The following is a 26,820-nucleotide window of genomic DNA, read 5'->3' on the forward strand; positions in this document are numbered from 1 at the left end:
GAATGTGAGATGGGGTCTAACACTTCTATATGAAGGAAAAGATTTCTCCCTATTCGTCTTCCTACACTGAGGATAGCTAACACTCTTTCAAGGCCTGATACATTTTATTGTCAAATGAGATTCACTTTCTGCTTTCAGTCTGATAAACTCCTTTCTTAAGCATTAGTCCAGGAGCTCCTGAACTCAAACTGCAGAACGAGTGAATTCCAGAGGGGAACACAAAGATCAAGTGATGCAGAGCCTCTAAGAACTGGCACATATTAAAATGCTTTACTTTGAAAGTCATGTTCAAGCGACTACTTTAATCATATAGAATTTTGCTAATTAAACAGCCAATTTAAATGCCAACTGTACTAACTGGATTTTGAGTTACATTTAATTTTAATTGTCTCTGTTCTCTAAAAATATACATCAGAGCTTTTTAATTTTAATTCCACATTTTAGGCAGCAGTGTACTCCCCCACACAGTCAGCTCCAGCAGTCACAAAAGCAGAAATCAGTGCTTGCTGAAGGTATAGTTTCCCAGTTTTAAGCTTTTAGAAACCACTTTTGCTTCTGCTTGAATTCTGCTTTTTACTGACTCTTACCAGACTCACGAAAGCCACGCGGAAAGTGTAGCCTGCATGAATGTCATCGTGGTCCAATTCTGACTTTATATAGTCTTTTTCTGACTTTAAATAGTTTTTTCTTCATTAAAAATGGTCTTGCTTCTTACTCTTGATTGCTAAATCAATATTCTGGCTCTGTCTTCATTTGTCCACTTAAAAAATGTACAGTATTAAAAATCTTCTACTTAGCTGGATGACCTGAGGCAAATCACCGTGCATTATAGAACCTCAGATGTTTTTATCTTTGAAATAGGAGTAGTCTCACTGATTCATTGAGAAGACTTCAAGCCAGATGACGAATAACAAGGTGCTTTGAAGTCTTTAAAGGGCTGTAGAAAGGCAACCTATCATTATTTATGTGACCGCTAAAACCCCGAAGGGGTGGAACAGTAAGCGCTGCAGAGTTCAGAGAAGGAACAAAGTATGACTTGAAGTCTTATTGAGAGTGAGAGGTGAGAGTGAGGAGATAGGACTTATGCTGGGTCATGGTGGAAGAGAAGGATTTAAATATGTGGAGAGAAAAGGGGAGGGCACCTCAGAGAGTACTGTAAGATCTGTCCTGAAGAAAATGCACACAGGTGGGAATGAATGAATGACTGAGGATGCTGGCTCTGAAGCATGTTGTCATCCTGGAGGTATTAAGGAATACACTTAAAACATAGAATTGGGATCAAGTGAAAAGGGCAGTCTTTTCATTGACAAAGACCTTGGATCAATTTTTGATTTGGAAGTGGTGGGATGAGGTTGGTATTTTCAGAAGACTCATCTGGCAAGAAGGGAGAGGGACCAAATGCACTAAGACCAGTTAGAGGGCTGACATGCCAATCCTGGTGAGAAGAAATAAAAGCCTGAACTATATGAGTGTAGTGGGATAAGGAAGAATGATATGTGAGAGAAACGGAAAACCATTTCTGTCATCATTGTACCACTGATGCCATCACCAAAACCACAAAACCATGGTATTACAGGAGAGTTGCATGGATGTGGTAGGACAGATAAGGGGAGCAGTCAAAAATGAAGCTAACTTTAGAGTTTCAGTGACTAGGAAGATGACATCAACAGACAAGATGCTATGTTTCCAGGAGAAAAGGATGCAGGCTTTAGTGTTGACTATGTTGAGTTTGAGGTGAATGTTAGAGATACAAGTGAAAAGCTCAGGATTCCGTTGCTTGCCACGCCTTGCTTTGAATGTTATGCCCTTGTAATATTGAACTGCTATAGTCTCTTTCTTACGTGCACCCTACTGTCATACTTCTAAATCTTTTCTCTTGCTGCTATCTCTGATTGGAATGCCCTTCCCACCTTTATTTTTATTATTTTTAAAGTCAAGTTTTGTGATATATATCAACATACATTAAAATTCATCCTTTCTAGATGTATTGTTTAAGTATTGACTTTATAACAATGTACAACTATGTGACCGCCACCACTATATTCAAGATACAGAAATTTCTTTTGTGTATTTTTGGAGTCAATCCCCTCATCCCATCCCTAAAACACTGACCTGACCTCTGTCCCTATAGTTTTTCCTTTCCCTTAATGTGATATAAATGGAGTCATACTGTGTATAACATTTTATGTCTGTCTTCCTTATTTAGCATAATGATTTTGAAATTCATTCACCTGTTGGATATATTGGTAGTTCATTTCTTTTTATTGCTAAATAGCATTCCTTTGTATAGATGTGCCAGGCTTTGTATTGTTAAAGAACAAAGTTCAACTAAGTAAATTTTAAAACTTAATTGGCTTTATTGAATGATTCATGAATTGTGCAGCGTCCCATCCAACAGCTAGAATGGTGATCCCAGGGGTTGTACAAAGTGGAAGGTTTTTAAAGGAAGAAGGGTGGGGTAAGGGGGCTATTAAGAAAAGAAATGAAAGGGTTAGTTCTAGACCAGGACATCTTCTTTTGGGGGGAAGGGAACAGCAAGGTTTTTCTTCACACAGATTGCCTCTTCCCTCTTTTGGGGATGGGGAGATGGAAAGGGGCCACATGACAGATTACCTGATTGGTGTTGACCAGAAAATTCCAGACTAGTTGATTATGTTTCTGGGAGAGGTTGAAACAGCAATTAGGTCAGGTATTAAATCTAGGTTTGGTATCCTGGGCTTTGCTATCAAGTGACACCATTTTGGGTCTGTGGTTTTCTCCTTAACAATACATACATTCACCTGTCGAAGAACAACTGAATTATTTTTAGCTATTATGCTTAAAGCTAGTATAAACTTTCATACACAGGTCTTTGCATAGATATATGTTTTAATGTCTCTTCGATAAATACCTAGGTCAGAAATTCTGGATCATTTAATGATGTAAGAAACTGCCTAACTGTTTTCTCAAGTGACAATACCATTTGTGTTCCCACCAATAATGTGTGAGAGTTCCACTTAGTTCTGTATCCTCACCAGCAGTGGCTGTTTTGGGTTTGGGTTCTCTCTCTCTCTCTCTCTCTCTTTCTCTCTTTCTGTTGGTAGCAGTCTGTGGAGAGGCCAATGTGGTAACCAGCCTGTCTCCGTACAACAGCCAGTGAGGAACTGAGGCTTGCCAGCAACCATGTGAGTGAATTCAGAAGTGGATTCTCCACCCTAATTGAGCCTGAAAGTGACTGCAGCCCCACCTGATAACTTGGCTGCAATCTCATAAGAGATCTTGATTCAGAACCACCCAGCTAAGATATTCTCAGATTTCTGACCCTCAGAAGCTATGTGAGATAATGTTTGTTGTTTTAAGCTGCTAAGTTTGGGATAATTGGTTACAGAGTGACAGATAGTATATTGAACTAAGACACTGGCATGAAGCTCGAAGGAAATGCCAGGTCCAAAACAGATTTCACGTGAAGCTGTGAGACAGGATGAGTTTTGCACACTTTGTGCTCAAGGCCAGAGCTTCCAACCCTATTTTTAGGACCCAATGCAGAATGTCTCTATCTCAAAGGATATAAATAATTTTCAAAACAAAATTAATTTTAAAGAACACAGTATTTTGGGTATAGGGGGAAGGGGCCACATACTCAAATAATGATTGTATAGTCTTATTCTCTGAAGTCTAGGAGTCAACTTCCACACTGGTTTCTCTCTGTCTCTTTATCAATAGCTCTCATGCTATATTTTACAGTATTCTATTCTTTTGGCAATTTTCAGGTATATACAAATTCTTCATATCCCACTCTTTCTCTTCCTTTCTTTCCTTCCTTCCTTCCTTCCTTCCTTCCTTCCTTCCTTCCTTCCTTCCTTCCTTCCTTCCTTCCTTCCTTCCTTTCTTTCTTTCTTTCTTTCTTTCTTTCTTTCTTTCTTTCTTTCTTTCTCCTTCTCTTCCTCCTCCTTCTTCCCCTTTCCCCCCCACTGGAACTCAGCTTAAAGGTTTCACAGAGTGACCCAAGTTAAAACAATTTCCATGGAATCTGATCGGGCATAGAGATAAATGAAGCAGGGAAACCATTACTCCCATTAGGCCCCCAAATCCCAGAGTACATTTGTCCTGGAGACGTGGGTGTGGGAAATGTATGGGTGTGGAGAAGACCTGGTAGGTAAGGGCTGATTCACACGGCCTTGAAATCGTTCGAGAAAGATGGAGGCACATCTGTGAGCAGCAAAGTCTCCCACTGTCTGAACAATGACTGGAATTTGATTAAACCAAATGAGGCTGAGGCAGCAGCATTTAGAGGCTGAGATGAGACAGAATCCTTCCACCTTCTAATTCAGCTAGAGCTTGAAGGTAGGAGTAGTTAGGTATGTGGGGAGAGGGTGTCAGGATAATGTTTCTGACAACATCTCCTTTTTTCCCTTCAAACATACCAAGGTGTGATCAAACAATATGGTGAATGTTTAAATACAAAAAAAAAAAAATCTTTACAGTAAAAGACACATTGCCATTAATCCCCCTCAAAATACCCCTCCTTGCTTCAAACACACTTATTCCATTGTTCTTGCCACTTTCGGAAGCAGTTCTGGAAGTTCTCTGTCATGAGTGTGTTCAGTTGTGCTGTCATGGCTGCTTCAATGTCCTGAATCATTTCAAAAGGTTTACCTTCCATGGTCATTTTGACTTTGGGGAAGAGCCAGAAGTCGCCCACAGTCAGATTCGGCTAGTAAGGTGAATGAAGACACACTGTAATGATTTTATTTGACAGAAATTGCCTTATACCAGAAGTGATGTTTGACAGAGAGCTTTTCCGTTGTGATTAAAAAAAAAAAAAAATACAGTGAATGCTGCCATTGAGTGTCATCCAACGGAAAGGCAGAGATCTTCAATAGGGGAAGTGGAGCATTGAACCTTAGTAACAGTGTGTGACATTTCAACTTGTTCAGTGTAGTCCGTTAGTGTGAGCTACGGATGAGAGAAGGGGTGTTTTAAAATGTGCCATGAATCATCCTGTGACAACGCTCCTTGTCACACATCGCTTCTGGAATATGGCATTTTCTGTCAAATAAAAACATTATGGTGTGTCCTCATTCACCTTATTCACCAGATGTGGCACTGTGCGACTTTTGGCTCTTCCCCAAAGTCAAAATGACGATGAACGGTAAACCTTTTAAAATGATTCAGGACATTGAGGCAGCCACAACAGTGCAACTAAAGACACTCACGAAAGAGGACTTGCAGAACTGCTTCAGAAAGTGGCAAGAACGATGGGATAAGTGTGTTCCAAGTGAGGAGGGGTATTTTGAGGGGGATTAATGGCAATGTGTTTTTTACTGTAAAGAATTTTTTTTTTAAATTTGAACATTGACCATATGTTTTGATCAGACCTCCTCATATTTTTCATTGACTAGCAGCCCAGATTTTAGGCCAGGACAACTGGCACTCTTTGCTCCTTCTTGTAGGAACTGTGGGGTTTCTGTCACCTACAACGAAAGCATCATGTGAAGGAACTCTCCTTTACTTAATAAAAGTGGCTCTGATTTCCTCCCACCAAGTTCTTCACTGTCTCTAAAGCTGCACATGGCCGTTTATACAGACAAGAGGGAAAACACACAGAGTTTTCTGAATGTAGCACCCTTACCTTTCATTGCAATAATAGTCATGCCTTATAGGATAGACATGCTTTAGGCAAACCCATATGACATCTGACGTCTCCTAAGACTTGTCTTGCAAAATTAGTGTAGGAAGTTCTTTTGGGTTTTACCCTCCCACCCCCTGCATACTGCACTCTAAATATAACTGAACCACTCTAGCAATACAATTGTTTCTTTTTTGATTCTTGCACAAAACCCATTTCTCCTGTGAAGCCTCTAGCCCATTACTGAAAGCTTTCTGAAATGGAAGTGGGAGAAGATATGTGCAAAGCAAAAAGTAATGGGAAAATGTTAAACAAATTACTTTTCACCTGTGAAACTTTCCTCCCTTTCTTCACAGCATTATTTGCCTGTCTATTGACATTTCATACTAGAGGAAGATTACGAATAATTGTACCAGCAGTTTCTTTCTCTCTCTCAGGGTTCAAGTGACAGAGGTTGTTAACCTGAAAAAAAAGGATGTTTGCATTATTGATTAGGCCACATTGTTTTGGCTGAAATAGTTAGTAGTGAATATTCTTGGCTGATTTGCATGTGTCAAGTTGGCCTGCTTCTTGTCCATCAATTCTAGAGAGATTTTGTTGCCGCCCTGTGTGTTAGACATCACGTCTCAGGATGTTCTTTCAGACTGTCAGTCACCCTACCTGCGGCTGCTGATTACAAACCTTATCTCAACCAAGAAACTGTTTGTGTCTGTTTTTGTGTCTGTGACCACGCATAGTTGTTTGGTGCTTCGGGCTATCTTTATCATAGATTCCCATTGCTGGGAGTTTTAGTTGTTTGTGCAGAGTGGAGGCTCACATAGCTGAACAAATGACTTTACCATTTTCAATTTAGTTGTGCTACAGAGGCAGCTGAAGATGAAAACACACCATATTGCTCCTTAACTACATTTCTGGTTTACTGAACAATGCTGTACAGTCATGCTTCTCAAGTTTTGGTATATAAAATGCAAATTTCTCTGCTCAACTGACAGAGATTTTGATCTGTTGCTGAAGGACAGGATCTTGGTTACGCTGCAGGAAAGAATTTAAAGGCGCCCTGAATAACTTGAGCAAGCAGTGAATTTACTGAAAGGATAGGACAGTGCACTCCCAGAGTGGTGGGAGGGGGCAGTCTAGGAGAATAGCCACTGCGCTGAAGAGGGTTGGGGCTTGGGAATTTATTATTTTCGAAATGAGGGTGTGAAATATTCAAGACTTAGGAGTGGCATGATTGGCATTCCCAGGCGGGTCTTTGCTGACCACTACTTCCCATTGGGAGGAGGGATTTTTTTGGTCCTTATTTGGCCCTTGTCGGAATTGTCATGGCGATACAGGGGGTAGAGATTTTCCTTCCCTGTAATGCTAATAATATTATAATCCATTACAATTAGTTAAAGTTCACGAACTTCAGGGGCAAGATGGTGTGCTGGATCTGCTCTTGGCCACCGAAGTAGATCTGGCTGGTCTGGTAGCTGCATCTTTTCTTAAGAATGATCTCATCGCCTCCCTTCTTTGTTTTCCCTTACTTCCTCCTTCTCTTCTTTCCCCTCTCCCCACAGCCCTGTCCTTTCTGCCTACGGTAACAGGCCCACTAGGTCCCAGATGGGACCTAGACATCTGTATTTTAAACAAACAGCCTGGTAATCCTGACTTAGATGAAACATGGGACATACTACAAGAAACATAGCTACACAGCATTAAAGAGTTGAGTGGAGGTTAGGAAATCAGGGTTTTGTCTTAGCTTCGTGAAAAGTCAAAGATAATGTTGAGGGAAAATCCTAATACTTCTAATTTATAGCGACCATATTGTTAGCAACTTAAAGATGTGATTATATGTCTAATTTCTCTTTGATAATGCACTTTGGTTACTATACTTGGTAGATAGTCACTAGATAAATCTAATACTTAATGATCTTAACAAATATAAAACATTGATTACCATTTAGTGAACATATTTATTAATATGAATCATAATAGAGAACCTAAAACTAGACCTCAAAATATTTGTGAATTTAGGAGCATTTCAAATTAGTGAAGAAAAAATAATTGATTATTCTCTACATGGTGTTATAATAACTGACTTGCCATTTAGATTTAAAAAGAAGCTGGATTTCTACTTCACTCCTCACCCCCAAATAAATTACACATGAATTAAAGATCTAAACTGAAAATAAATAAAGCTGTATATATTCTAGAATAAAATATGCATACTTCGTTTTAGTATCTTGGCATTGCATAAAACTAACAAGTCTAAAACCTAAAGAGACATATTTGACTATATAAAAACTATTGTATGGTAAAAATACAAAAGAATAAAAAATCAGGCTTAAAATTAAAGATAAAATTAAAAATGTGAGAAAGATTTTTGAACAGGCATTTCACAGAAAAATAATGTACAAATGACCATTTATGAAATGATGTTTAACCCTGCACAAAATTATGTAAATGCAAATGAAAATAAGATACTATTTTTCATCTATTTCACACAATATATTTCATGACATCAGTTTTGAGGAGGGGTGGAGAAGAGCACTTGAGCAGTCTTTATACAAGTGTAAAATACATGCTTTGATCCGGCAATTCCACTTCTGAAAATGTACCCTAGAACTATAATTATACATGTAACCAGGAAAAGGATGATCGTTATAGCATTGTTTGTAATAGCAAAAAAACTGGAAATGATGCAAATGATCATTAATAGAGGGCTGGTTAAATAATTAATGATCCACAATACTTTATACTATTTAAAAAGTCTGGTTGGATCTGCATATTTGAATATGGAAGAAAAACCAGTCAGATACATTATTAGGTTTAAAAAGAAACAAGAGGGCAGGGTATTACTGCGTGTATTATGTTTCTCTTTGTGTACAACAAAACCCCAGAAAATGTGTGTATATATATTTATAGAAAATTTCTGGAAACATTAAGAAATTGTTAAAAATGATTACCTTTGGGAATTGGAGCAAAGATTTTGGGGTAGTAGGAAGACTTATTTTTCATTGTATATGCTCTTGTATTGCTTAAAATTTTAAAATCATGTAATATATCATTGAAATTACTGAAGAAAAAGCTACTTAAAAAAAGCACAGATTTTACATACTTCAGCTGTTCTGATTACAGCATAATGTTTGTGCGAATCATACTTTATGATTAGAAAAATCAAATTATGTTTGAGAAAACAAATCAAGTAAGCATATAAAACATTTACAAAGGTGTTTTTTTTGAAAAAAATTCAGTGCGTAAATGGCAAAACTTTATTAGGAAAAATTCGTGCAGTTAGTATAGCCTGTACTTCAGTGTGTCATACTGCTATGCAAATATGTCCCTGACACACCCTCTGTGTGATTATTTGCCCTGTCATCCCAGTGTCTTCAGCCAGTCTACCTTCTTGGCAATGGGTACTCCAAATTATAGCATCTAGGAGGTAACTGTAAATGAACGAGGTGTGTTTTGGATCTCTCACACACCAGCTCTACCAGTTATTCAAGATGGGGGAAAATAGAGCTATTAGTTGTGAGATTAAACTGTCAAAAATACATGAAAGCAGCAACATAACATACTGAGACTTAAAAACATTTTTGGTAATAGTACTTTACTCAATTAAAATTAAAAATTTTATGTCCCCAATTAACTAAAAATTAAGTTCCCCAATTATAATTAAAAGTAATATATGCCATTTTAGAAAGTATAGAGAAGTATAATTTATACTATATTAACAGAGAGAAATTTCTCTGAACTATGAGCACAAATGCAGTTTCCTCCAATTTTTGTATTCTGTTCATCATTTTAAGGCGAATTTGAATGGGGGTGGGGAGTCATGTATAATTTACTTACATATTTGCATACATAGGATATATGAGGAAACATATAAGAAATAGAAACATCACCCCCAAAATAGGGAAATTGGGGGTTTACTGAGGGGGAGAGGTCATGTGTGGAAGAAACTGTTTTGACAACTTTTGTGTAATTTATTTTGCCACATCATGTTTATTAAAAAGAATACAAAAACATTGTAACTTTAAAAGTGCTATAGAAGGGTTCATATGAATCCCCAGTATTCCTAATTCTTATATAGAAACATATGAAATAAAAATAAAGCCAATTACTAAATCATAAACCAAGTGAAAATAATTTAATAACAGCACACAAGAAACATCATTTCTACTTAATCATCCAGATAGAAAAGAAAAAAGGATTGAAAGAAAGACAAATGGAGGGAAGATATGAGTAATAGAATAAAGGAGAGTGAAATGCCTTAATGCAAGGGAGGGAAAGAAAAGGAATTTTTCTATAAGACTTGAAAGGTGTCCTTCCCTTGAAACTATGAAGGCTCCATATTTCCAACACAAATCTGCTACTTTGAAAATACCGGGGGTGACAAAAAAATGTATACAAGTGGACACTTTGGTCAATGTTGCTCAAGCATTATGGTAGTTCACTGTAATCAGAAGTGTCTGCATGCTAATGATAACCATGTTGAGCACCTCTTGTAATTGCAGATGTCAAATGTGACTTGTATTCACCTTTTGTTATCCGTATATATTATTACAATTTTAATACAGTTTTCTTTTCTTAAAATGTGTATACATTTTTGGCACCCTCTGTGTACTGCCAGTCCTTTGAGATTTAAATGGTAGAAATTCATGAATAATGGTGACATCAATTGTCACCAGGAAATGGTGAATGGATAGAGTAGATACTAGGAGAAGCCATCGGAAGGAGGTAATGGAAATCTGAAAAGGTGTAAGAACTGAAACAAATGAATTTATCACAGATAATAAGTCACAGAAAACTTTGCTTTTTTGGGTCAGTTTCTTTGTATTAAACAAGAGTTGATTTTGTATCACAAGAATCTTCTCAACTTTCCCTTGGAGAAATTGTTGGTAGTTTGTATCTAAGCTTGTCCCTATAGAACTGACACTGAGCAGAGCAGATGAAGCCAGGAACCTTTTGGGGATCATAAGCTTTGTGTGGGTAAAAGCAGCCGCAGCCATAGCCTGAGGCGCTGGCTAGGTTTTAGAGAGACACTGTATTGGGAATCTTGGAGTTAAGTGTCCCACCGCTGGCAAGCCGTGACGTGTGTATTTTTTGTTTAGAAAGAAACTGCGCTTTATGAAAGTGAAATGAGAGAATAAAAAGGCACAAATATTGAGATCCAATCAGTCCTTCTCAGAATTGCCTCATATTTTCTCCCTGCATCCTTATTAAATACATTTAATTTTAGAAAAGTCTAAATAGGCGTGTGCTTATTTTTCTGTTTCCTACTGGAATAATGTTGTAAGCCTGGCAATACTCTGTATCTATTACCCGAAATTTACAGCTCTTCTCCTGTTTTAGGTAAACATCAGGTATTTAGCTAATTAAATGTGATACTCACAGGGTCTTGTTTATAGGAAAGTGTCAACTTTCAGGATGTTGTGTGTTAAGTCTTGATAGAATTACGTAGAAAATGACAGCATACTCTAGTTTCATAGGCTGACCTTGCGGTCATCACCGCCTGAAAATGGCTCAAAACAAAAAATGATCTAAGGGTTGAAACAAGATAAGATCAAATTGATGTCATGGTAATTACACGAAGTACCATTCAATCATTGGATGGAATTTACTGTTGATCCCTGGGCTTAGGTGCAGGTGGGAACGTGCAGTTTTTATTACTCTGCTGGTATAAAAGCAGGTGAGCACTTTACTAACTGCAGTCACTGAGAAATCACAAGACAAAGCTAAAATCCCTCTTCAGATCCACAATCAACTGCTCTGAACACATCCTGCAAAAAGTCCAGAGGAAGGTAATATAAAATGAAACAATTTGGGGGATTTTAATTGAGGGAACAGTAAAATATTTGAGAATATGGGGGAGCTGTGCATAAACCTTAGCAAGAAGAGGGACAGGCATTTACATATTCTCTTTTCAGCACACTCATGACTGAATTGGGAGGCAGTCTGTAAAATTGTGGTCTGTGATCACAGGCTAAGTAAGATGTTATCTAATAGAAGCCAGAAACCAATCGTCTCCTGCTGAGATGCATGAGTGCGTGCCAGTATCTTGATTTTCCTCAAGAAATATTGGATGTCATTTGAAAGACATTCTTATGAGTGGCTTCTAGGGGTCAGGTAGAGGGTGAGTAGACCTTATGTAAGTTGCTGATATTGTTTTATCATCAGTTTTCAAATGATGCATAACTGTATCTTCCAGCTGCCCACCGATAAACCAGCTCACCTCTTCAGCTGAGTGACCATAGTTCCTGATAGCTTTAGAATGGATGTTCTTGTGTAGACTTGAGTAGTAACACGAAATCTCTTGAACAACATTATTTCCATTTTCATCTTTCATAAAATACTACAAAAATAAGAGTCAGTAGTATTTCTCCAACTGTTACTGATGACCTTACAATTCTAAATCACATGCCCAAGTCTAATTAGTTTGTTCCAATGAGATTTTCAGGAAACTTTTGCTAACTTTAGTTATAGTTGCATCAATGGGTGTTGAAATGGCAGCTGGTTGGAAAATAGAGACAAGAAAAGGGCTCTTTTGTCTCTGCTGATTAGTGTTGAGGAACAGGACTTAAGCACGTGGAAGAATTATGGGCTGACACTATGATAGTCCCTTGGAATACAGAAGCTCCATTTCCTCTTCATAGGAACTTTTGTTTCCTAAGCTCCACAATCCTTCCCCCACTCAAAAGTAAGATGTTTTACATTAGAACAGAGGACTATTTTTAAGCTTCTTAAGATGTCTGTTCAATATTTATTTGACTTAACACCAATTCAGTTACTCAAAATATGTCACCCAAATGGCATTATAATACTTTGCTATTGTCTTGAATTATTTTAAAAAAATAAGAACAATCACCATTTATGAAAAGTTTATGCATTTTCATTTCACTTTAACTTTGGTTTTGATTTAAATTTTTTGCAGTAATAGAGTTGTTGAAATTTTGAGTAATAGAGTTGTTGAAATTTTGAGGAAATGTTTCTTAGCATTTCCTGATGAAAAAGGTAACAAGTGAACAATGTTAGAAAAGCAATTGATTATGTTCCAGAACAGATTCTCAGTTTCATCGTACATTTCTTTGTAATGTGGGACTCACATTTACATGAAAACTCAAAGTGAAAGCTGGGAAATAGAAATAGTATAACTAGAAGGTAATGGGCATCTTATTCGAAAGTAGACCAAGATAATCTGTTCTCATGAAGAGAAAATGTACAGGAATTGATTAATAGTTCCATTGAGAACAGCATGACCCATAGCACCAAAGTCTCATTTTTATAGATTATGAATCCTGGAGTAGTTTGCTATCGACTTACGACCCTTGCAAATTCTGGTTTTGGTGTGTAACATTTCAGTATTACTCACTGTAATGTTGCACAAAATAATCAGTAATCTTTGGTTTATCAGACTCAGATAACATTATAGAAAGGCTCTAGCATCCTTAATACACTGGGTGGGGAAAGTGTGGGGGGGAGGGAGAGAGGGAGAGAGAGAGGCTTAGGTTGAACTGGGAGTGGAATGAAGGGCAATACTAAGAATTGAATTAGCAAAGACAATAATACAGCATGATTCGTGTGTGAATCAATGTCCTAAAGAAGGACATGGATGAACTGTGTTCTTCTAGGCTATAGGGGTGGAATAGGTGGAAGGCACTAGCTTAGGGTCAGATTCCATTCCAGGTGCCTTTGGTTGGTTAGTCTCAAATGTAGTTTTTCTAGTCTATAAAATAGGTGCCATAATAATGCCTTTTCTCTTAGAAGTGTAAAGAGAATCAAACAAGGACTGTATGTGAAAGAATTCTCCCCTTTTTCCCACTCTACCAGATACTAGTTCTCATAATTTAATCATTTATAAAATGCCTCTTTATCCAAATGAAATGGCTTTCTTAGGGTTGTTTTGAGGAAAATGAAATCAGACAAATATGTAAAATAAAAAATTACATGGGCAAGTTATATTTAAACTGACACATAATGTAGCTCTTAAAAAAGATGCCAGTATCTTATGTAGGGATATGCCATCTGAAAAAAATCAATTAAGAACTTCATTGTAAAAAAAATAAAGATTAGAAGGCAGTATAGCGGAGTGTGGTTCAAAGCTTGGAGTTTGGAATTGTAAAGACACGTTCTAAAATCTGTGCTCTGCCAGTGACAAAATTCATGACTTTATATATGTTACTTCACCTCTTTAATTTCTTTATCTGCCAAAATGAGAACAATACCTCACAGAGTAGTCATGAGTTTTGAATATATTTATGTGTTCAAGGTGCCCCAAAGAGTATCCAGCACACACAAATGCTCAATTAATGGTAGAAGTTATGTTAAAGTATGTTATGTGTGTCTTACATGCCATTGAGTCAGCTCTGACTCCAGGTGACTATGAATGAGAGACGTCCACAGTGTCCTGTATTCAACAGCCCTGCTCTGCTCCTGTGGACTCATGTGTATGGCTTCTTTTATGGAGTCAGTCCATCTCATGTTAGGTCTTCCTCTTTTCCTGCTGCCTTCTAATTTCCCCAGCATTATTGTCTTTTCCAAAGAACCCTGCCTTCTCATGATGTGCTTAAAGTACGATAATTTCCTACTTTTGCCACTTTTGCCTTCAGGAATGTTCCAGGCTTGATTTGCTCTGGCACCCACTTACTCATCTTTCTGGAGACCTAGGTCATCCATAGAGCTCTCCTCCAACAACATATTTCAAATAAATAATTTTTTTTCCTATCAGCCTTCTTCACTGTCCAGCATTCACATCTGTAAATAGTAATTGAGAATCTGAGGGCATGGATGATTTTATCCTTGGTCTCTAATGACACATCTTTAATCTTGGTGATCTTTCCTAATTCTTTCATTGCTGCCCTTCTGAGTCTCAGCCTTCTCTTGATTTCTTGGCTGCAGTCTCCATTGGAATTGATGATTGAACCAAGGTAAGCTAAATTTTTATCAATTCCAACGTCTTCACTGCCTATATTAAAGTTGTGTATTTCTTCTGTAGTCATGATTTTTGTCTTCTAGATGTTCATATGCAGTCCTGCTTTGGCACTTCTTTCTCTTTCATCAGAAGTCATTTCAAATTATTGTTACTTTCTGCCAGTACGATGATGTCATCTGCATATCTTAAATTATTAATATTTCTTCCACCAATTTTTAAAGTATGTTATTATTATTATCAAATCCAGTATTGCAGATACTGTGTACAATGCTAACACCAAAATTTTTTCACACTTTATTGCATTTTCCCTAATAGATGAACTGAATATGTGTTATATAACTAATACCCTACAGAGGAAAAATACCAGGAGAAGGCAGAGAGACAAGATTGGGGTCCCATATATCAGATTTCAGAGGAGAAATTTTTGGTACAAGAGAGAACAGCTGTTCCAACGTATTGCTGTGCAACAAACTCAAAAACTTATTGGGTAAAACAAGTTATTATTATCTCTGAAGGTCCTGTAAGTGGAATGGGCTCAGCTGGGCATTTCTTAACATGGATTTCTCATGCATTTGTGATCATATAGGGGCTGGGGCTGGAGTGGTCTGAAGCTTAGCTGGACTGGTCATCCAAGATGGTTTTCTCACTTATTACATCGTGGCCCCTTTCTCTCTCTCCGTGTGGCATCTCATCCTCCAGGGCCTCTCCACGTGGTTTGATCTTATTATCCTATGGTGATTTCATTGTAGTAGCACTTCTTGCATGGCAACTGGCTTCTAAAAGGCAGGAAGCAGGGACTGCCAAGTCAGTGCAGTGATACATCCACAACTGGTCCAGTGTTTGTCCTGCCATATTCGATTGGTCTAAGTAGTCAGAGGGCCCACCTACATCAAATGGGGTACAAAGATAGATGCACCAATTTTTGACGTTGGAGTGGCAAAGTCATACTGTAGAAGGAATGTAGGCTGAGAGATATTTGTGTGGCCATCTTTGAGAAATACAATCTGCCATAACAGTGAAAACTTAGGGGCAATAAACAATAAAGGGGTTTCCCTTTGTAGTTCCTATGCTCTGTTTTTATCACAGAAAAAAATCCCTTATAAAGTAACGTTCCAGGATTGAGAAATGTATAATCCCCACCTGTCTATGCTATTATTGAAAGACTTCAAGGAAAATTGAATATGTTTTTATGCTTTAGTGTTTTTAAATGGGAATGAGACTTGGTATGTCTGATATTGCATGAAAATAACTCAAACAAACACAACAAAATATAATGCACAAATTTTAAAAGTTGCAAGAAAGATTCTTATATTACTATAATAATGCTCCATATAAAACTTTTCTGGCCTTTGGATGTTTTACTTTTCTGACTGATAAATTGACACTATCCAATGTTCTATTCCTTATAACATTTCTTACTGCAATAATGGTAACTTTAAAATTGGGTATTTTTTAAAAACAAACATTTGAATTTTGAATTTAAAACAGAATTTCATGGTGTGTGTAGAATTTGTCCTATCAGCACACACTGATTTAGTGTGCTGACAACTTAAAAAGTGCTGATGTGCTAGAAAAACCAGAAAGGTAATGGAAAAACCAAGATTTGAAAACATAATTATGTTAACATTGTGAAGTGCCTTTAAATAACGAGTAAGGTAGAACATGTACACCTTATTAAAAGCCCCTTAAATTTAGTCAATTAAGAAATTTCTCAAAATATGTTTATTATAAGAATGGTCATATAGGAATTAAAATCATTTTTATAATTCTGTGAGTCCTTCAATTTTCTTCTAGATACTGCCTGCTCTTTTTATTTATTTTTAAAGTAAATATTTTAAGGTCATCTTTTTTGTTCTATTCTTCTTTATGTAAACCCCTGTTTTTAAAAGCATAGCTGTATAAGCGATGCTGTATATTTCTCTTGTCTCTGGAACCCCTTTTTCTTTTCTCTCCATTTCATCTGGAAAACAAGTTGGCTCCCTTTTAAAATTTTGTGAAGGCACAAACCACTGTTAAGTGATGGATAAACATAAATCCCATCCCAAATACTGCTGCTGAACTGTGACTGTACTTGGCTTTCTTTTCCTCTAGATACTGGGACACTCTGGGGACAAACTATTTGCCACCTCTACTTGATGGGGAAATTATGAGGACTATTGAATACATGAAACTCCTGCACAAATATCAACACCTTAAAATATATGTTTACTATTGTCATGCTTCTTTTTCCATCAAGCATGTGTTCTTTATTCTCATTAGTTTTTCATCTCTCCGTTCTCATATGCCCCGTCGACCAAAGATCTCAATCTCTACAAATGCTTCTCTTACAGCATTCCTCACTCTAACTCATAGGCATTTGCCTTTGTATCTGGGTCAGATAGCAGGTCACTTATTCATATTTGTGTTGCCTGTACTTGGCACACCGCCTGACATATAGCAGGTACTTACTCAAAGTCTTTAAATCTTCCAAGTGTTTGATTTGGATGTTAAAATTTGCACTTAGCAACATTGAACGCCTATCAAATTATCCAAAACTCATCTTCTTATGAGCTAGAGAAAACATTAATTCTCTAGATCAAAGAATGGATGAGGGGACTGGAGACAGATTGTGGGCGTGTTAGCCAGGATGTCCTTGTCCCTCCCCCCAATCTCTCAGCCACCCCTTGTCACTCACTATCTTTGGAGAAAGCTATCAGTGAATGTGTTAATAGAGCTCAAGGGCACTCTATACCTCAGAGCAATATTGGAAGGTCTACTTGGAAGAACTGGGAACCCGGAAGCTTACTGAGGTCGAGGGCTGGAGCATGATGAAGACACTCCTTGCTGGAAAATCCCACTTACTGCACCTAGTAGCCACGGCCTCTCCAGCGGACCAGTGACCCCAGACTCTTCAAATTTGTCCACCTGGAGATACAGGTGGTCACTTGGTGGGAGGTAGAGGTGAGCCCACTCTGTGTGAGGTGGTGGGATGAAGGATTCCGGACATTCTACTTTCCTTGTGACTTTTCGTCTTTAAATCTTTCATCAAGGCTGACTATTGCTATCTTCTCTGGACCAGGCAAGATGCTAAAATTTACAGGCCTCTTTTCTGTTTAACAAACAATTACTGAGTATCTATCTCATGCCAGACAGTGTGCTGGAGATTAAAGGCTTTACTTTCCAAGGTTTCTTTTCATTAATTATTCTCTGAAGGCAGCTTACTTTTCCTCTCCTTAGCGGTTTGCTGGATTAGATGGGCTAATGAGGTGAAGTTTTAGGTTAACCCTCTATAAGTCAGTTAGATTTAATCTGTTTTGTTAACAAAGAATTATGCCTCTAATCCTAGTTAGTCATCTCAAAAATGTGCTATGAGTCAGTTGGGCTTCGTGGTGTGAAGAATATGGATGAGTCACACCGTCTATCACACCATTAGGAAAACCGAAAACCTCACTCTCGGTCAGTGGGGGAGGAATGGCAGCATCATTGTAACTGAAGAGCAAGATGTCACATTGTAATGAATACTTGTCATATTCTTGGAGCAATTTTTACATATATGTACCTATACAAATATGTGTATGCACACGTACATATATAAACATATGTATACCACATATACATATCCACATTTACCCATATATATGATATATAGAAAACATTTAATTTTCCTTGAAATCTTTCAATAATAGGATAAACACGCAGGGATTATAGATTTCTCAATCCTCGAACATTACTTTACAAGGATTTTTTTCTGTGATAAAAACAGAGCAAAGGAGATACAAAGGGAAGCCCCCTTGTTCATTGACCCTAAGTTTTCACTGCTATGGTAGATTGTATTTCTCAAAGATGGCCACACAAATATCTCTCAGCCTACATTCCTTCTACGGTATGATTTTGCCACTCCAACATCAAAAAGTAGTATATCTATGGATAAAGAAATCATGGTACATTTATACAATGGAGTATTATTTTTACTCTGCCATAAAAAGAATGCAATCTTACCATTTGCAACAACAAGGGTGGACCTAGAGAATATTATGCTAAGTGAAATAAGTCAGACTGAGAAAGACAAATACTATATGATCTCACTTATAAGTGGAATCTGAAGAACAGAATAAACAAGTAAACAAAACAAATAGACACAGAGATACAGAGAAAAAAACTGATGGTTGCTAGATGGGAGGGGGTTGGGGAATAGGGGAGAAGGTGAAGGGATTAGAAAGTACAAATTGGTAGTCACAAAATAATCACGGGGATGTGAAATACAGTATGGACAATATAATCAATAATGTTGCATGATTACGTAGTGTGCCAGAGGGGCACTGGACTTAGCTGGAGGGATCACTCCATAGATTGTGTAGATGCCTGATCACTGCTGTACACCTGAAGCTGATGTAGAATAATATTGAATGTCAACTAGAATTATATATAGATGTGTGTGTGTATATATATATATATATATATATATATATATATATATATATATATATAAGCTTCAGGGTTTAAATTGAGTGTCTCTTAGTTTATATCAAAATATATATATCTAGAAATTTATATTCTTAATATAATATGACTGTCAGGAAAAGATAGCATTCCTGAGATGCTATCTCACACATACACACATACACACACACACACACACAGGCGCACACACACACAGGCACACACACACGGATAGTATGGTACACTGGTAGAGTTTCCTGATTTTATAAATCATTTAATACATAAATTATATATAATCATAATAAAAATATGCAACCATGTTAAATAATAATAATAGTAAATTATGGCAATCATTCTTTTATACTTTTAAGAATGCTATCTTTTCCTCACAGAGTCATTTTATATTAAGAATATAAATTTGTGGACATATATAATTTGATATAAACTAAGAGACACCCAATTTAAACCCTGAAGCTTTCGTATATTTTTTTATTAATGCCGTCTTTTGAATTCTTATGACTTTTATATCTTAGCATAAAATGGCTCCTACCTGTGGTATTTTTAACACTTATAGATTCACATATTAGCCAGCTATAAATTATGTAGCTAAGTGAGAATATACTGTCTCTAATGAATTTTCCTAAAAATATTTCATTTCGTTAAACATTTATTTTAAGTTACCATTTAAGAGTTATCTTGTTCCTTAGAATGAACGACAACTCTACATTAGCAACTTTTAATTGGTATTATTATTACTGTTCTAAAGTCCCAATGCAACATAATTGTGTCTACTCTGTGCAAGGCTTTGTGCTAGGGTGGTGGTGCATTAGAGGGGCATAGTTTCTACCTTTACGAAGCTTTCACACGGATGGAGAGACGAGCATGCCCATAACTGGCTAGAGTTCAGGACAGACTGTGGAACTTCCTCTAAGGTAGGTGAAGACAGTGGAGAGAATTATTTATTTTGGCTTTGGGGTTGGGTGAAAACTTTACAGTGAATCTGGCAGCTGGGTAGCTCCTTAAAGGATGCTGAGGTAGATGAGCTGAGAAGGGGGAGGAAGGCCCTACAGGCCAAGTTGTGAAAACACGTTTGTTTGGACTTGTGATTCTGATGTGGCAGGTGACAGAAGCTAATGGCATGTTGAGTGGATGTTGGAGGTGCACTGTGTGGTTGGATGTATAGAGTCTCTGATGTCTGCAGGATACTCACTTGGAATACCAAGAGGCTGAGATAAGCAAATCTGATTTAGATTGAGCATATTTTGCAAAATAGCATAAATCCCAGCTGAACATAATTATTTTTCCTGCTCTGGTTCATAATGTTTATCTTCCAAATTCCAAAACAAAAAAAAGACCTAAAGGTGATTAGGATGATAAAAACATTTATTAAAATGTTTTCAAAAACACCTAGAATTTGAGAGTTAATTCCTTTCTACTCAGTGTAGTCTCATTAAAAAAATAAATAAAAATGAAGCTGTTTCTGTCATTGAAAACTACAGCAATGGGGACTTGGGTTCTGCTTTTTCAATCTTCTCTTTACTTTATCATAAAGCAAATTCTAAAATGTGCATTGACTTCATGTTCTCATATTCTGCAATCTTATTATAAATGTTTCTGAATTAATTCTGATATAATTGTTGACTGTATAATGCTGAATTTTCATAATATATGAGCTGCAACATCAAAGCACAAAAATGATGCTAATTTAAAAAGAAAACCACTTTTCAATTCTGAAAATTTCCTTCTGGCTTTGCATATCACTTAAGCAGTGGTTCTCAATTTTTTGGTCTCAGAAGCTGTTTACACCCATAAAAATCATGTAAGAGCTCAAATAATTTTTAAATGAAATTATACTTATCAATGCTTACTGATTTAGAAATTATGTTAGAAAAACTTTAAAGATATTTATTCATTTGAAAACAACAAAATCCATCACATGTTAATACAAATAACATATAAAAATGAAAATTTCCAAAACAAAACAAAAAAATCGGTGAGAAGAGTGGCATTGTTTTACTATTTTGAAAATTTTTTAAAAGACTAGGCTGACAGAACATAGCTACATTCTCATGTATTTGTTTTTTCAGTCTGTTGCAACATATGTTATGTAGCCTCCAGAAAATTTCTCTGAACACTCATGAAAGGATGAGAGTGAAAAAGGCAAATAGCATCTTAGTATTATCATGAAAATCATTTTGACTTCTCAGGCCCACTGAAAACGTTTAGGGTCTCCAACTCACACTTTCAGAACCACTGACTTAGAATAATATTTATTCAGTGTTAATTGTAGATGAAGATAAAACCAATAATTGTGTATAAGTACATACATCAGGTAGAAATAATGATATACATATGTTTTAGACTTACCTATACTTAGAGGGCCTATTTTTCTGTATTATAAACTGTTAGTTCTACTGTTTGACACATCATTTTTATGAGATGCATGGATGATATAAACATCTGACAAAAACATGGACTTATTATGTCAGTCTACATGAAAAATATCCATAAGTTTTGACTCACATGCAAATTTAAATCTCATTCTAAAATGTCTTCTTTTTTTTAAACTTTTTGTTTTGAATAATTATAGATTTAGAGGAAGTAACAAAAAAAAATGTAGAGGGAAGTCCTGGGTACCCATTATCCAGTTCCCCCAATGATAATACCTTGCATAACTGTTACTGAACTCAGGTTCACCTGCTTGTGGCTCATGAGCCAATGATCGAGAGACAGGGTTGGTGGAAAAAAAAGGAGGTTTATTTAAAATACCGGCATTCCAGAAAGATGGTGGACTCCTGTCTCAAAGGCCACCTTCCCCATTCCTAGCATGGTCAGAAGATTTTATAGGTACATAAGAAGAGGCAGAACAAAGGAAAAAGGGAATTAAGCGATTCCTGTGTGCTGATATCTGAAAAAAAAAATGCATCCTGGGGTTCTGATTTCCTTCAAGATAATATCTTGCACCGGTCGTAGGGGAGAATCGTATGTCATCTGGTGGAAAATTGCAAGGGGGTTGAAGTCTGGTTATCGGCATCCAGAGGTCTAAAGGCTGAAACAGTTTCTTTCAAGTCAGTGTTCTGGCGATTAATCAGATTAACAAAGTATGCATGTAGTCTCGAGAAAACAGAGTTATTGTATCAGGTAGGAGGGGAAGGAAACGAAAGAATTAAAAAAGAAAAATGAACTGGATTGTTAAATCTTGAAAAGTATATTGTCACTCTTACATAACTATAGTACAATGTGAAAACCAGGAAACGGACATTGGTGCAGCTCACAGAGCTTATTTAGATTTCATTGTGTGTGTGAGGGTAGTTCTATGTGATTTTATCCCATGTGTAGATTAGTGTGACAACTATCACAATCAAGATACAGAACTGTTTCATTTTCACCAGGATCCCTCGAGCTATCCCCCTCAACTCCCTCTCCCATACTAACTACCAATAAGAACACCGAGGCTTCTTAACAGTGTGGTATATTTAAAAAAGAGAATTGATTGTTATCATTAAGCTCGATTCTACTGATTGATGTGAGAAATGGGAAGATTCAATTTCCTACCCCCTTTCTAAAGACAAATTTATTTTTTTTATTTTTTTTTATTTAATACACGGCTTTAGTGTGTGTTGGGAGCTGGGAGCAGAGGGAGCAAGACACTGGGGACTATTAGTAGTAATGTTAAAATTACTGGTTGTTGTGAAGCCTGGTAAGCCAACGTTAGAGTAACTTGTTTTTCCATGTCTGTTTTGCAGAAGGGCCATGGATTACTACAGAAAACATGCAGCTGTCATTCTGGCCACATTGTCTGTGTTTCTACATATTCTCCATTCCTTTCCTGATGGAGAATTTATGATGCAGGGTGTGTGACCAAACTTGGGTTTGTAGTAATAAGAAAAACACACATTTCTAGATGTACATCAATCACTCCATTAATTATATATCCACTTCTTTTTCAAATGTGGTAAATCCTAGGATACATATCTAGGCACTTGGAGCCTGTAAACATAAAATTAAATTAGGTTCCAAAAATGTACAGTGAAAATATCTTACATGTCTATTTAAATAGCAGCCTGTACATTTTCATCTGAAATAGATTCCTGATTACTCTTTATCTGAGTTTTATAAGCAGAAAACGCTCCTTGTTCAGTTTAGCTCAGTTTTTTTTTTTTTTTTTTTTTTACATCTCTCCCAGAAGATTTGAGAGGATTTTAGCATTGCCTTTGTAGATGAATTTTCACATCAGTTAACAAGTGAGAAAAACAAAAATCATCTTATGCAGTAGATTTGTTTTGCTGTATTGTTTGGAAAATCTCATAGAGTAGCTGATATAATTCCATGTGCTATGAAATTATGAGCTACTATTGGTTATGGTTTTTCTCTAGAACAGTGGTAATATTTTAATCCCAGATCCCAAATGCAGATGCCCCCCTAATATCAGGCTCTCTACTCTCACCAAGCTTTCAGAATTCTGACATACTGTTCTCTGTCAATATTTGGAGTGTCTGTGGGAAAACAACAATAGCAGATTTTAAAAGGGAAAATACTTTGCCTTTGGGCAAAATTCTTCTTTCAGATGCTCATGGTGTTTTCATCTGTCAAGTTTTGTTTTCTCGATAGGCATACTGTTAGTACTGGGATACAGAAGTCATGCTTGGAGAGAGAGAAACTACTACTATTGAGATTCCCATGCATATCTGCAAAAATTATTTTCCCATGAAAATAACTCTAATCAGTACAAATAGAGATTATGTATTAATATTAACACATAGTCAAAAGTATTTATTTATTTTATGTCCAATTGAAAAAAGGATATTTACCATCCCATACTAAGGAAAAATGTATAGTTTCTTTTTGAATCATATTGGGTTATTTATTCTTTGCCTTTTCTGGTGATAGGTTGCCCAGAATGTAAGCTAAAGGAAAACAAATACTTGTCCAAGCTGGGTGCCCCAATTTATCAATGCATGGGCTGCTGCTTCTCCAGAGCTTATCCCACTCCAGCTAGGTCCAAGAAGACAATGTTGGTCCCAAAGAATATCACCTCAGAAGCTACATGCTGTGTGGCCAAAGCATTAACCAAGGTGAGAACTTAAAGGAACCCAGAAGCTTTCTAAGAGTCCAATCAGAGAAATGTCCCCAGAGCACACCCATGGGGTTTAATACCAGAGGCATTAAGTTACCCATCCTTTGTTGGGCATTTGTACAGGGAAGGGGCTGCATTTCCCCTTTTAATCTAAACAGCCAGCAACCTTGTGGATACAGGCTGGATTTATTTAGAATGAAGAGAACAGGGGTGAGGTAATGGGGGGCAGACTGGGAGAGAGAATGGCATGCTTCTATCGTAATACAAATGCCACTTTTCAGGGTAAAATATCAGAAAGGGAGAATATGCAAATATAGCAAGCATCTATTTAGTTCAGCTGGCTACAGACAATTTTATTTATCAATTTTCAAATTTGCCTACCTATTTATCTATCTATCTATCATCTATCTATCATCAATTATTTATCATTGTTTTCTTACCTTGTAGGCTACAGTAATGGGAAATGCCAAAGTGGAAAACCACACGGAATGCCACTGCAGTACTTGTTATTATCACAAATCTTAAATATTTTGCAGAGTGCTGGCATGATGAGTGCTGATTTCCTGGAATGGAAAATTAATTTGTTCAGTGTTTATGGCCTTGTGAGATGAAACCCCCCTTTTCCTTACCATACCATTTGTGACATGCTTCAAGGTTATACTGCAGCTTTATTGCCTTTCTCTTTATCCTATAGCATAATCAGCAGTTAGTTCTTTTCATTTGGAATGAAATACAGCATTTAGCATGACTATAAAAAGCTGGGTCTGCTGGAAATAAAGTCTTTTAAATCACCATTCTATTGTTGAATTCTAATTTTTTTTCTTAAAAGTTTAAAGCTAGTTGCTTTTGATATAATTAATTGAGGGGAGTGAGCTGGTGGTGAGCTGGGGCCACAGGCACTCAGTGACCTGACCCTGGAGAAACTTATTCCCACTGAGCCTTCTAGAGCAAGCTGTGAATCCTTCAGCCAGTGGGCTAGTTATAAAACAATCCACTGGGGTGAGGGAAGAAAATGTAACTTCTGTTTTAATCCATTTTTATATCATCCCCTTAAATCCCTTTAAATGCCCATTTTGATGAGTTTTATAATAGTACGGATACATTAGTATGATAATGCATGTATATACTTTATAAAGAATTATGCATATATTGGGGATGTACCAACTTTTTACTGGTAGAAGTTTTCAATTAGGAAAAAAAAGGAATTGGAGAACACTGCTCTAGGGTTTGGGAAAGAGAAAATCCTTTCCAGCCTGAAGTTTCTACCTACTTGGCTTATGCCTACCAAAAAAAAAAAAAAGGAAAGGAAAAAAAAGTGCATCTCATTAGTCCCTGGCAGCCAGATTGTAACTGAATGGTGGTTCAGAAGAGGATATCGCTGTTCTCAACTAAAAGTGGGCATTGCTCCAAAATTCCAGAGGCATCAGCTATTACATTCTATGTTCAGGTCTAAATGGGCATGAAAACCGATGAGCAAAGTACTCACTGAGCTCTCACTGTAGCCTAGGTGAGGTACCATGCACTTTCACTTAGTTCTATTCTAATGCTTAAAAGCTGCCATGCTTCAAAGTTACATTTGTTGAGCAGTTGTATTTAAAAACAGAGATTTCCCTTACTTTGAGGATCATGGATTTTAACCATTAAATTATATTAGCTGTGGTAGAGATCAAAGCCACCCATGAGTTCTACTTCTAAAGGAGCTTGAAATTTGAAGAAGAAAAAAATCACACTGGTCACAGATGAGGATTTCGAAAAAATTTCAGTCATCACCAATTTGTCAAGATTCCATTTCTGAGTGAAAATCCAATTCCTTAAAGATTGGTAAACCCACTAGGTGTCAGGATAAAAACAATGAGTGCATACACTTTTTAAGAAACACTGAAGTACACATGAGCACAATACTTCACTTGTTCATTTATTTAATGTCTAGTAAGTGCTGGCACATTGTTAGATCGTAGGGATTCAGACAGCAGGATTCTCTGGAAGATAAGATTGAGAAAATGCAGTTTAATTAGAAAGAATAATGGTGCTGTATTGGTTCATTTAAATATTTAAATGCTATTCATTGAGAATCTACTATGTGTCAGGTCTTGAGAGCTTGTTTGGAGGATTCAGCAGGAGAGGACAGCTGCTAATAGCACCCTCGTCCCTCTGGGATCATCCCACTTGACAGAGGGGATGGAAGGAGTGGTGAGAGAAGAAAGGGACATCCCCATGGTCATTAAGATCAGCCAAATGAACCCTGGTTGGTGACCAAGGTGAAGTGTCTTGGTCATATTTGCCTCCCGTCTGACCATGTGTGAGGCATGGTGCTGGGAAGGCAAGATGAATAAGACACAGACCCTGCCCTGCAGTAATGCACAGCGGCATAAACAAAAACATTACAGTCTAGTGAGATATCTGCTATGGGAGACATGTGGACTTCTGTGGCGTAAACGGAGGGATGGTTAACTCGGTCTGGAGGGTTTCCTCACAGAGAGCTTTATAGGGCACGTGTTACTTGAGTTGGGTCTAGAAGATAAGTAGATAGACGGGAGAGGGGTTCAGTGTAGTATGAGGAAACAGCATAGGTAAATGTCCTGACATGAGAAACAGTATGATAGTCACAGAATGGCAAGAAGTCCAGTATGACTGGACTGCAGGTAGCTGGTTGGGAGGCTGAGGCTGCAGAGACAAATAAACACCTGTCAAGAAGGTTCTTGTATAACATGCAAAAAAAAAAAAAAAAAAAAAAAAGTGCATTTTAGCTAAGACTCTAGCTTCTGAAACTAGAAGGGCTGAGGGTTTCTGAAGCCACAAGAT

At 37.0% G+C, this 26,820-nt stretch overlaps 1 protein-coding gene across 2 annotated transcripts; it reads left to right on the forward strand.

The window, feature by feature from the left end:
- The first annotated feature begins 11,276 nt into the window (after positions 1–11,276).
- CGA (glycoprotein hormones, alpha polypeptide) lies at positions 11,277–24,812 on the forward strand. Of its 2 annotated transcripts, none has more exons than XM_019743236.2 (4): positions 11,277–11,394; positions 22,688–22,794; positions 23,832–24,016; positions 24,466–24,812. In XM_019743236.2, exons 2-4 carry the CDS (start codon positions 22,695–22,697, stop codon positions 24,541–24,543), a joined length of 363 nt encoding a protein of 120 aa, XP_019598795.2. In that variant the 5' UTR covers positions 11,277–11,394; positions 22,688–22,694; the 3' UTR covers positions 24,544–24,812. The 2 variants fall into 2 exon arrangements, with proteins under 2 accessions (XP_019598795.2, XP_019598796.2); XM_019743237.3 differs by lacking the exon at positions 11,277–11,394 and adding an exon at positions 19,694–19,873.
- The last annotated feature ends 2,008 nt before the right edge of the window (positions 24,813–26,820 follow it).

This window comes from Rhinolophus sinicus, chromosome 2 (assembly GCF_057876585.1).
Source record: "Rhinolophus sinicus isolate RSI-liver-muscle chromosome 2, RSI-T2T, whole genome shotgun sequence".
Classification (NCBI taxonomy): Eukaryota; Metazoa; Chordata; class Mammalia; order Chiroptera; family Rhinolophidae; genus Rhinolophus; species Rhinolophus sinicus.

Excerpts from the sequence above, each read along its gene's own strand:
- CGA (XM_019743236.2), top strand. The coding sequence starts at position 22,695 with ATGGATTACTACAGAAAACATGCAGCTGTCATTCTGGCCACATTGTCT. Across the intron at positions 22,795-23,831 it reads TGGAGAATTTATGATGCAGG|GTTGCCCAGAATGTAAGCTA; the intron begins GTGTGTGACCAA and ends TTCTGGTGATAG. Across the intron at positions 24,017-24,465 it reads TGGCCAAAGCATTAACCAAG|GCTACAGTAATGGGAAATGC; the intron begins GTGAGAACTTAA and ends CTTACCTTGTAG.